Source organism: Hypomesus transpacificus, chromosome 23, assembly GCF_021917145.1.
Source record: "Hypomesus transpacificus isolate Combined female chromosome 23, fHypTra1, whole genome shotgun sequence".
Lineage (NCBI taxonomy): Eukaryota > Metazoa > Chordata > Actinopteri > Osmeriformes > Osmeridae > Hypomesus > Hypomesus transpacificus.
Window position 1 is genome coordinate 14,743,819 of NC_061082.1, and position 12,132 is coordinate 14,755,950.

General features: G+C 42.2%; 1 protein-coding gene across 3 annotated transcripts in view; it reads right to left on the bottom strand.

Annotated features, from left to right (window-relative positions):
• usp37 (ubiquitin specific peptidase 37) overlaps positions 1 to 12,132 on the bottom strand; it is a 159,241-nt gene that overhangs the window by 85,849 nt on the left and 61,260 nt on the right. For all 3 annotated transcript variants that reach the window (XM_047046776.1, XM_047046774.1, XM_047046775.1), the window contains 3 exons: positions 11,588 to 11,741; positions 10,753 to 10,841; positions 10,558 to 10,670 (listed from right to left, as the gene is read on the bottom strand). In XM_047046776.1, the coding sequence (XP_046902732.1) occupies positions 10,558 to 10,670; positions 10,753 to 10,841; positions 11,588 to 11,741 (356 nt within the window). The remainder of the gene's footprint in view (positions 1 to 10,557; positions 10,671 to 10,752; positions 10,842 to 11,587; positions 11,742 to 12,132) is intronic.

Here is a 12,132-nt window from a genome sequence, read left to right on the forward strand (position 1 = left end):
TCGTTCTTTTGGTGAGAAGTCTCAAGAGCTAGCTACTTACCCAGCGTCATGGAGCCGACCAGTTAAATAGTTGTTTAGCACTAGCGTTGCTACATGCCTAATGCAGAAATGATATGTTAGTTGTTGTTAATTTGTTTGGTCTGACAACCCCCACCCCTCCCCGCCACAATTAGATTTCTAATCTGTGGGAAACACTGTCTCATCATCTACAGTACGTAATATGATCAAATTATTCTGAGAATCTGGAGAAATCTGTTAAAGCTGAAAGGTATATACAGGTTTTAGAGCAACACCCTCCCTCCACCCTGACAGCAGACGACTTCTCCTCCTTCTTTGAGAAAAAAGTCGCCGACATTAGCAGTCGGTTCCCTAAACTCACCTTTCCTACCCTCTCACCCTCCATGACTGACCCAACTAAATGTCTAAACTCTTTCTCTCCTCTGTCCGAGGCAGAGATCTCTGACCTCATTCTCTCTAATCGCCCCACCTCCTGTCCCCTTGACCTATCCCCTCCCCTCTCTTTCAAACCATCTCCCCCTCCATTATAACTTTTCTTCTCCATGTCCTAAACTCCTCCCTTACCTCCGGCACCTTTCCCTCTGCCTTCAAACAGGTCAGAGTTACCCCTCTACTCAAAAAACCCTCCCTTAACCCTGCCGTCCTCCAGAACTACAGACCGGTATCACTGCTACCCTTCTTCTCAAAAACAATTGAACGTGCTGTATCTAACCAACTGTCTTACTTTCTCTCAGAACAACCTGCTTGACCCAAACCAATCGGGCTTCAAGACTGGCCACTCCACAGAGACTGCCCTTCTTTCAGTCACCACTGCCCTCCAGTCTGCCAGAGCGGCTTCCAGGTCATCCGTCATCATTCTGCTGGACCTTTCCGCAGCGTTTGACACGGTTAACCACCAGATCCTGCTTTCCAGACTTTCTGAGATGGGCATCACTGGCACTGCACTCCAGTGGATCTCATCCTACCTGTCGGGAAGATCCTACCAGGTCTCCTGGGTAGGCAAACGGTCAGGCCCTCGCCAGCTCTCCACTGGTGTCCCACAGGGCTTCGTCCTTGGCCCCCTCTTCTCTCTGTACACCACCTCACTTGGACCAATCATCACCTCCCATGGCTTCTCCTACCACTGCTACGCTGACGACACGCAGCTGTACCTGTCGTTCCCCCCGACTGATCCGGGGATCTCAGCTAGGATTGAGGCCTGCCTCACAGACATCTCCGCCTGGATGACCGAGCACCACCTCCAGCTGAACCTCGCCAAAACAGAACTTCTCATCATCCCGGCTAAACCCTCCATCTCCTGGGATCTGCGACGGTGACCCCTTCATCCTCTGCCAGGAACCTTGGGGTTACCATGGATGACGAGCTCTCCCTCACGGCCCACATTGCCGCAGTCTCCCGGACTTGTAGATTCACCCTCTACAACATCCGGAAGATCAGGAGATACCTGTCTGAGCACTCCACCCAGCTGCTAGTCCAAGCAATGGTCCTCTCCAAGTTGGACTACTGCTGCTCGCTGGTCTCCCAGCATGTGCAACCTGCCCTCTTCAGAGGATTCAGAACGCAGCGGCCCGCCTGGTCTACAATCTACCTAGACGCTCCCATGTTACCCCGCTCCTCATCTCTTTCCACTGGCTACCCATCAACGCCCGTATCAGATTCAAGACCCTGGTACTGACCTTCCGAGCAGTGAACGGGACTGCACCCGACTACATCAAGTCTCTCCTGCAACCTTACACCCCCACCCGTCACCTACGGTCTTCCTCAGACAACCGCCTGGTGGTCCCACCGCTCAAGACTGCCAGGTCCCAACACAAGCTCTTCTCCTGCCTGGCCCCCCAATGGTGGAACCAGCTCCCCACCTCCATCAGGGACACTGACTGTCTCCCCACCTTCAAGAAAAGGCTCAAGACGCACTTGTTCCGGGAGTACAACAGCACTTAGGAATGCTTGGCTGGACCTGTTGTTAGTTTCCTCCAGGATCACAATGACTTATTGAGTGACTTGTTGCTCTTGTGGGTTAGTTATAACGAAGTTAAGTCTTGTACTCGCTGTGAAATATTTTACTTTTGATTGTTCTTCTACAGGTACAGTCCTGCACTTTTTTGTGGTTCATGTTGTTTTAATTTGTAACTTGTATAACTGCATGCTCTTATGGGTCTTCCCTTTTGGCACTTGTTTAGTTTTTTCACAATGTATGCTTCATGTTTTGGCTGCTTGCAATGTTTGGGACTACCTCGTTGTTATGATCAGTGACCTATGCTCTTTTGTAAAGCTCTCTCTTGGAAGTCGCTTTGGATAAAAGCGTCTGCTAAATGCATAAATGTAAATGTAATGTAAACATTTGCTTGCATCCAGGCAACATATTTTTCAGGGAAGGCCTTGCATATTTCAGGAAGACAATGTTAAACCATACCCTGCATCTGTTACAACTGCATGGTTTCATAATAGAAGAGTCCGGGTGCTGAACTGGCCTGCCTGCAGTCCAGACCTTTCACCAGTTAAAAGCTTTTGGTAGATCATGTAACAAAAGATATGACAAAGAAGAGCCAGGACCATTGAGCAGCAAGAATCCTGTATCAGACACAAAAAGGACAACATTCCTCTCCCACAACTCCAGAAACTGGTCTCCTCAGTACCCAGACATATACAGACTGTTGTTAAAAGAAGAGGGAATGCTACACAGTGGTAAACATGGCCTTGTCCCAACTTTTTTGAGACGTGTTGCTGCCATCATATTCTAAATTACCGTATTTCTTCCTTAAAATAGTACTGCCATCATATTTGGGGTGTGCTTGCCATGCCACCCCCAAAAATTCCCAACCATTGGACTTTGTTGAGAAAGCGATTTCGAGTGGAACTGCAATCTCTGATTCTTTATTTAAGTTGTGAAAGTCTTTGTAATTTTAGCGAGTGCGTGAGACCGCCTAGTCTTTTAGGCGGCAGCCATGCTAGAAAGCGTCATAGTAGTATTTTCTTAATTTTATAGTTCAATTTTACACTAAAAAACAAAGAGGGAAATGTTACGACGATATGACTATTGTGAAGACAGCCAGGTGGTGAGATTTTAATGTAGGTTGCTGTAAAAACTTTGATTTGTTTGCTACGTGAGAGCCCCGTCAGCCTCCATGGACGATTGCGGCAGCTGTTGTCAATCTGCATCTGATGAGTATTTTCTTAATTTCGTACCAGGGTCAATTCTACATCAAAATGGAGAGCAGTGTTTTAAAGATATGGCGATTGCAAAGACAGACAGCCAAGCCAGCATATTTTTGTGATTTGTGTATAACTTGGAATTTGAGTGAGACCACGTCTTGTTTTGACGTTAACCTCAGAGTCACAGACTCGGCTCGCCCACTGGCAGTGTGTAGTAGTAGGCTACTGTCTTCAATGCCACAGCTATTATTATGTCAAAAGAAACGTTCTCATTTCCGGCGCTTTCAAACAATCAGTGAAGTGTGACCAAGTGTGATCTGAAATACTGCTAGTGACAATGTTGTTAAAGTAGCTTGTTTCAAAGGGTGTTCGGTTGTTTCAAAGGGTGTTCTTAATGAATTATGCAGTATGAGTAGGCTAAATGCTTGAAAATATCACTAGAAGGGAAAACGGACCCACCTGCATCCGACGCAAAGAAGCACACCCTACAATTTCCCCAGAAATGTTCCCCTTTTCTAGTCTAAATTACCGTATTTCTTCCTTAAAATAGTACGTTTCATCAGTTTAAACATTTGATATGTTTTCGTCCCAACTTTTTTGGAATTGGGGTTGTAAACTGTCAGAAGCCAAACACACCACAAAATACATGAGCAAAACATATAGCCATCTTTGAGAACAAATGTATTAAGCATGAGTATATTAATAATTAATTGCCACTAGAAATTGTCCAGATACTGATGTTTCTGTCAACTGTAAGCAGTTTAATCGTAAGTGTGATACCCATCAGTGTTCCCTCTGGTCAAAGACTAAAAAGCCCACACAAGAGGGCACACAAGAGCAGTCTGAATGTCTATTATGGAAAGAAATGCACCAGCCCAGAGGAACAAACAGAAATGTTGAGGTATGCCATGTGTGACGGGAGTCTTCAGGTCTGTCACTGGCAGTAGGGCTGCAACGATTAGTCAACATTATTACAACGTCAACAATAAAAAATAATGTCAACAAATATTTCAGTTGTCGACAAATCGTTTGATCTCATAGGACCTATTTTAAGTGCCTGCAATAACGTGATTTGACCAGTGCGGCATTGTAGCGCTAGACTAATGCAGCCCTTCCGTATGATATCCATTAGAGCGCTAAAATGTCAGCGTGCAATGGGGGCAGAACAAGTCGCATCACTACAAATACTGTCATCTGTAATGCGTGCAAGGCAGAACTTAGAAGTTACTTTCCATGGGAGCACAACGTGCATGCTGGAACATTTAAAAAGGAAACATCCCGGCACAAGATGAGATGGAAACGGTAAAGAGAAGTGAGTGTGCTCCAGCTGGAACTAAGCAATTTAGACTGTCTAATATACATACTGAACCATCAAATGGAGACAGATGGCCTGTTAGCGACACCAGTTGATAAAAACGCATTACGCAGTATTTCACGCATACTAACACCGTAGCAACATGTCCACAGACAGCAGTTAGACATGCATTACAGAAATAAAGCTAGGAATGTAAACAAATCTCATAATTAGGCAGCAGCATTAAGAGCTTCATTTGTAAGACAACAGGGTTATGTTCAATGAAAAACAGTGAGTAATTTGACAAAAAGAGATTGGCCTGTTCAGTTGGCTCAAAGTGCAATAAAAATATTTTTTTCAAAAGCTAAAGTGATTTCCTGGTTTTATTAATTAGTTAGAATAAGTATAACTCAATTTTGAACAAATTGCAAAAGCTGAATAATCAGTGAAAAGATAGATGATGAGTCGACTAATTGTTCTTATAATCGTTAGATTAGTCGATTATCAAAATAATCGTTTGTTGCAGCCCTAACTGGCAGTGTTAATACTTAAGGGTGTATGATAAACTATCCCAATCAAAAGGGCCTTTGAGCGTGAATGCCAGGTGCTGGAAAAATACTTGAATGTACAGGTGCATCTCAATAAATTTGAATATCATCAAAAAGTGTATTTATTTCTGTAATTCGGTTCAAAAAGTGAAAATCCTATATTATATAGATTCATTACACAGACTGATATATTGTGTAAGTGATTATTTTTGTTTGTTTGATGATTATAACTGACAGCTAATGAAAACCCAAAATTCAGTATCTCAGAATTTGAATATTACTTAAGACCAATAAAAAAAAAAAAGGGTTTTAACACAGAAATGTTGGACCAGGTACTGTGTTTTCTCAGGTCCAAGGTCAGCGCAGCCCTCTACCAGGAAGTTTTAGAGCACTTCATGCTTCCCTCTGCTGACCAGCTTTATGGAGATGCAGATTTCACTTTCCAGCTGGACTTGGCACCTGCGCACACTGCCAAAGGTACCAGTACCTGGTTTAAGGACCATGTGCTTGATTGGCCTGCAAACTCGCCAGATCTAAACCCCATAGTGAAGAGGAAAAAATGCGACCCAACAATAAAGAGCTGAAGGCTGCTATCAGAGCAACCTGGGCTTCCATGACACCTCAGCAGTGCCACAGACTGATCGCCTCCATGCCACGCCGCATTGCTGCAGCAATTCATGCAAAAGAAGCCCCGACCAAGTATTGAGTGTTGTACATGTTCATACTTTTCAGTAGTCCAACATTTATGTTAAACATCCTTTTTTATTGGTCTTAAGTAATATTCTAATTTTCTAAGATACTGAATTTGGGGTTTTCATTAGCTGTCAGTTATAATCATCAAAATTAAAATAAATAAACACTTGAATCGAATGACTGAAATAAATCAACTTGTTGATAATATTCTAATTCATTTAGATGCACCTGTATGTCTCAATCTGTGGCTTTGTCACACATCCCGGTGCTTCTCACCTTGGGACCAACCAAGATGCTAAGGTTTATGACCCTAATACAGCTCTTAGTTTTGAGCTTGCAGAAGTTAAATGCCCAGACATATGTAACATTTCTGAGGCAGGGCAGGATAAAAGTGTAAATGGCCAAACAAAACTTTAAAAACAACAACAAAAAATACACATTCTACTGGTGAAGTTGCAGTAGCTGAATTGAGTTGATGTGATATCAGTACTGACACTGACATTTTAAAGCATCTGGAGGGATGATGAAAGGAAACAGATTAAAGAAAGAGGAGAACTTTTACTATTTTAGAACATTTATGTCCATCTCCAGACAGCTAAATGGTAACTAAACACCAGTACCCTTTGTCATCTTACTTATCAGATATCTTAACTATATATTTAGGATCTTATATGGTCGCAGAGGAAGAGAGCAGTCGCATTCACGGAGAAGTGTTCTGAAGTTTCAATCATTTGGATCGTTTTTGATGATATTACTCAGAATCAAGTACTTCTGATAGGGGCAAAGTGGATCGACTACAACCACAAAAAGGTACAACTTGAGGGACAGAAGCCCAAGTTGAACGGAGGTATTTTTGGCCGCTCTCACAGACTGACCACAGGCAAGCAAGCTAAAGATTGTTCCCTGTAGAACTATGGCTTGCGACGACTGCGAAAAACTAAATCGGAGAATAGCCGAACTGGAACTAAGAGTCAGAACCCTCATAGATATCAGAGAGACCGAAGACTTTATCGATTCCATGCTACCTAGCCCGGAGGCTATGATACCTGCTAATGATAGGACTAGCACCAAGGATAAAAAGCAAAAAAGCGAGGCAGAAACTCTTCCTGCATCACCCCTGTCCCACTCGGAAATAGATTCAAACCACTGGGAACTCGCTTTCCCTTTTGTGTGGAATCCAAGGCGAAGAGGCACAGGAGTGCTAACCGCGCTGCTAACAAACATGAAGGGCCCACATCCCCGACACACTGTGATGGTAGCTACTACCAGAGCCTGTTTAAGGAGAGCCTGCCCACTCCCTATCAAGTCCCATTGTACCGAATTTTGTTGCAGTTCCACCAGAGTTCCATTGGGAGTGATCTTTCGATTTCTTACAGCGTGAGTCGTTGTTACATTTACATTTAGTCATTTAGCAGACGCTCTTCTCCAGAGCGACTTACAGAAAGTACAGGGACATTCTCCCCGAGGCAAGTAGGGTGAAGTGCCTTGCCCAAGGACACAACGACATGTGTGCCAGCCGGGAATCGAACTGGCAACCTTCAGATTACTAGCCCGATGTTCTACCCGCTCAGCCACCTGACTCCCTGTTGTTGCCCATAACACGCCAGCATTCTGCTAATGAATGCTGATTGGTTAGTGAAGGACTAACTACGACCAGAGATCCCGCTTGATGGCATCCGAGCGGAATCAGAATGTCAAAGCATTACCAACATTAGCAAGCCAAAACTCTTTCTAGCATGTGTATTGACAGGGAGATCCTAACCCGTCAGCTGTGTTGTTGATGCCCCGAGAGAAAAAAGGAAGTGACCAGAGTTTGCCGTAAAGCAGTATCTCTGGTCATACGATGTGTATGAAATCATTGACATTTTAAAAGACTTTTTAGAACAGAAAGGCGACTTTAAAAAAATCTAACAAGCCAGCAGTGTGTATTTTTTTTTGCCTCCCCTTTCGAATTCAGATTTTAAATTTCTAGACAAAAACATTTTCCTGAGAAAAGTGGATTTTGAGGGGTATAGATCCATAGACCTCCATTCATTCTGCACTCGCTCGTTAGTGCCCTCATATGGAACCAGAGTGGAACAGCAACCAGTTCAGAACACGGACATTTCCCAGAGTGACAGTTCTCCCTATATTAGACATTCTCTGGACACACAGTCACGTCACAACGTCAGTACACATTAGCAACAACGCATATATACGCCGTTCTAGAGAGACAGCGATATCAGCGAGCCCTCAGCATTAGTACCATAGCTAAAAGTCTTGGAAAGTTGAGGTGACTTTTCGCAAGGTACCCATGAACATGTCTTAATCTACGAGACAAGTGGGTTCCTCTTCGTTCTTTTGGTGAGCAATCTCACGTGCCCTACTTACTGGCGTCATGGAGCTAAATAGTTAGTTAGCACTACCGTTGCTACCTGCATATACCTACAGCTGGCAGCTCCGTTTTTCAAACCAAAATATCCCACCCCCTCCCTTAAAAGCCACTTGTCCAAAACGAATGACTATTGTCAGGAAGCAAACAGACAAGTAGCCCATCCAATCATTGCATTTGGTCAAAATGCCATCAAATCATTAGTGCTGGCCCAACCTTAATGATTGTTCATGTTTATTACAGTCCTGCAACGGCCGCTTGGCAGTTAAGAATTTAACCGGTTAAAAATGTATTCACCGTTAACGTTTGCCGTCTGCCTTGTTAGTCACGAAATGGCAGTAATTGTGCAAACGTTTTTCAGCTATATTCATCATTTCCGCCGCTCCTTAAAAATAAAAAAGGTTTAACATGCAAGTTAAGTCTGATACATTTCACAATTTAAATGCAATTTTGTAATGTATTATTTACTGATGTTCATGGCCGACTAATTATTAATGTCTACAAGAAATTGTGTTCCAGCTAGCCCTAACTTAAGCTAGCTACAGTAGCTAGCAAACTCCTATTCAGTTAGTTTATATTGTGCTTCGTGACTCAATGTTTCTTGTAATTTTTGTTTTTTTGGTTATTTATCCACTTATATTCTGTCTCATAAATGTTATTTATTGGGTGTGCTTAAGCCTTCGGCGAGCACAACCATTGTTCTCTCTCTCATTATTATTATTATTATTATTTTCCCACCCATAAAGATCCGTCAATCCGTCAGTGTTAACAATTGGTCCCAATTGCATTGCTTGTATTTTTATTTACGTTCCGTTGCACGGTTTAGGAGGTTAACGTTTTTGTGGCAAAAAGTGCCTTGTGTGCACAAAGGGAACTCAGTGCTAGCTCTCACAACGTCAGCAACGACGCATAGATACGACGTGCATAGATGAGCTAGTAAGATTGTTGCACAGCAAGTATCGTATTGTGCCGTGGTGTACTAGCAGCATCATACATTAAAGTATGTACAGCAATTAATGTCACATAAAATAATGTATTTAAACTCAAGCTTGTGTGGTGCATCGCTGTCTTCAATGCCACAGCCTAAACTTTATGTAAAAATAAACTTTTTTCATTTCCGGCACATTCAAACGATCCCCTCAGTGAAGTTTGGCTAGCAACAGCAGCTAGGCTAACTTGCTTGTAGCACAATTTACCGGGGTCAGCTTCTCCACGCAGGGCTCTAGACTGACGCCTCGGACACACTGGCTGCGATTTGCTGCCAAGTGCCTGGAAGCGCCGCCTTTTTTCTTTCGGCGCCCATGTTATCAAATGGGACCAGCCACACTGGCTGCGAAGCGCCGTGATTGCCTGCGATCTGCAGCGTTCGTTTCGGCAGCTGGTCGAATGTGAGACGCTTGCGAAATCGGCTGCAGGATGATAAAATACACCATATTAGCTGATATATTTTAATAAAAAAACATGTTAGTAAGATTTTACTACATTAATTGTAGACTACGGTAAACATTTGTGAAGTTGTAGACTTTATAATTATTTTTTTTATATTACTTTGGAGGTCTACATAGCCTACTTTACCAATATTCACCTTATATTAAACCTAACTACACAATGTTGGTAACGAACGGCCTTTCCATATGGTTACCCTGATGAAAACGAATGAAAATATACAGATTGATCTGTTGAGCTAGCATGCCCGTAGTTGTTTTTTTTGCTTGAGAGAAACGAGTTGTCACGTGTTGCACGCAACACACGGGTGCAGATATAGCCTACCAAGAGAGAACCGCCAACTCGATTTCTAAAATCAGCGAGAAATTCAAGGAGATGGACGACATCAAATTAAGGAATTAATTATGGAGCTGCTGACCCCGCTACCCAACTCCAGATAAGCGGTTGACGATGGATGGATGAATAGCTTCCGGGACATACTACAGCTGGCTAGCTAGCTGGTAGAACTGTAAATTGAACAGAACCAAAAAGCTGCAGGCACAGGCCAGGGTGATTATGTCTCATATGTAGCTTGATGAATGAACCTTTGTGTCTTAAATACTTTGCTAGACAACAGGTCAATTGGAAATACGTTAAACAGAATTTCCAGTAAATATCTGCAAGTTTCCCAGAAATAAATATCACTTTTTTTACTCTTTTGGGGGCATATTTTCAGTTTGTAGATGGTACTGTTTGAATCCAGCTAAGATACTGGATTAATATACATTTGAAGCGTTTCCCTGACTATCGATAGGCAACTATGGGCGTTATGAAGGTAGGAAAAGACACTTGCTTACATGCAGCAAATTTTGAGTTGACTGTGATTTAGAAAAGGAGCCTGGCTTGGGTGAACACTGTTTTGCAACAATATTTCTGTGCGTAAGCACTTATATCGTTTTGTCTGTATGCCACTTTACTGTGATTCCTCCACACAATTTTATAAATGAGGCTCCTGGTCACTCCTGGTCCTTGAGCTTAACTGAAGACAAACCTACCTGTTCTCAGAGAGCCCACTACGGGCAGGGGTGGAGATGACCCTGCTGGGGCTTCCCAGAGGTTTGCGTGGTGTGGTCTCCTCCCTGTCCAAACTTTGCCTTCTGGGTGTGCTCTGAAGAGAGATCCAAAGTTGGTGTGGATGAGCACAGTGCATGCACTGCTGGTATTAGAGGCGTAACGCATGACTTCCATACCTGTCTTTCTCCAGATGGACTAGATTCGTTTTTTACTGACCGATTCCCAAGAATACTGAAGCAGGCACTTCCATGGGATGCCTTAAGAACTATAAGTAGAAAACATGTTTATTTTCCAATTGCAATAACATTTTTTATAAAATGTGGCTCTGGTAATAAAACAATATATTTCCAACAGAAGACCATTTCATTCAGTCAAAGAGGATCTGCAAGTGTGTCTTGGCAATGGAAACCAAATCCCTAGAAATGCAATGTTTGTTTTATGGGTTAGTTTACATTTTTTAGACGAACACTGCACCTCTGCACACACTGACTGGTTGCCCTGCATTCTCTTTGGCTCTCTGTTGACATTATTTTCAGTCTTCAATTGGCCTTTTTTTATGGAAATTTGTGTAATAATTTCAGAATGAACAAAAATGAAAGTTAATTCCTCAATAATTAGAGGGGAATATTCAGGAATTAACAAAAATGTATTAGTAATTAACAAACCAGCTACACTCAATTTCAGAAAATATAGCTTGCTAGCTTTCGAGCAAGTTCAGAACAAGATAGATATTTTGTCAATGTATAGATTTTTTATTTTTAACTATAGTTATTTTATTATTATTAGCTTTAATATATTTGTCTGAAGAGTGTAACTAAACCAAAGTTCACAGTGAAAATCGTGCATTATTATATATTTATATTTGAAGCTTCTTGAGTTAATAATCAATGGGGAAATAAGCAACAGTTTTTTTTAAGGAACATTTTCCTTGGCAACCCTAGTAGGGACAACAAATACAGATAACTGTGAAAACTAGAACACACTACTGACATCCTCTCCCTTTGCCCTTACCAGTAGATTTTCCTTGCTTGAGCTTCTCAAGGTATTCTTTCACTTTCTGAGCCAGGGCTAGAGGGATGCTGTCGAGGGTGACAACACTTGAGTCCTTCAAAGTCACCATGAGTCTGCTTGGAGTGTGCACCACATTCTTTATATTATGGTTCAACTGAGAGCGTGAAAAGAAACAGATACAAAGGGGTGAAATTGAAATACATTGCTTATCACAAAAATATAGGAGTCATATGGAATTGGGACTCGAGGCTCTTAAACGTTTCACTTGATTGCAGCTGGGATTACATATGCTTCAGTTGTTTTTTTACAAAGTCAAAACACACCAGCATGAAATAATATAGCTCACCAGGTTCTGAAATCATAACATTGTACAGGAGGGTATTCCAAAAAGCGGGTTTAACAAACAACCTAACCCTGAACTCTGAGTTGATTTACACAAAAATGTGAAACTCTGACTTTTCGGTTCCAGAACAGCTGATTTGAATTAGTTAAATCAACTGTGTATGTCCACCGAGTTAAGTACTTGAATGAAGTCTATTAAAAGC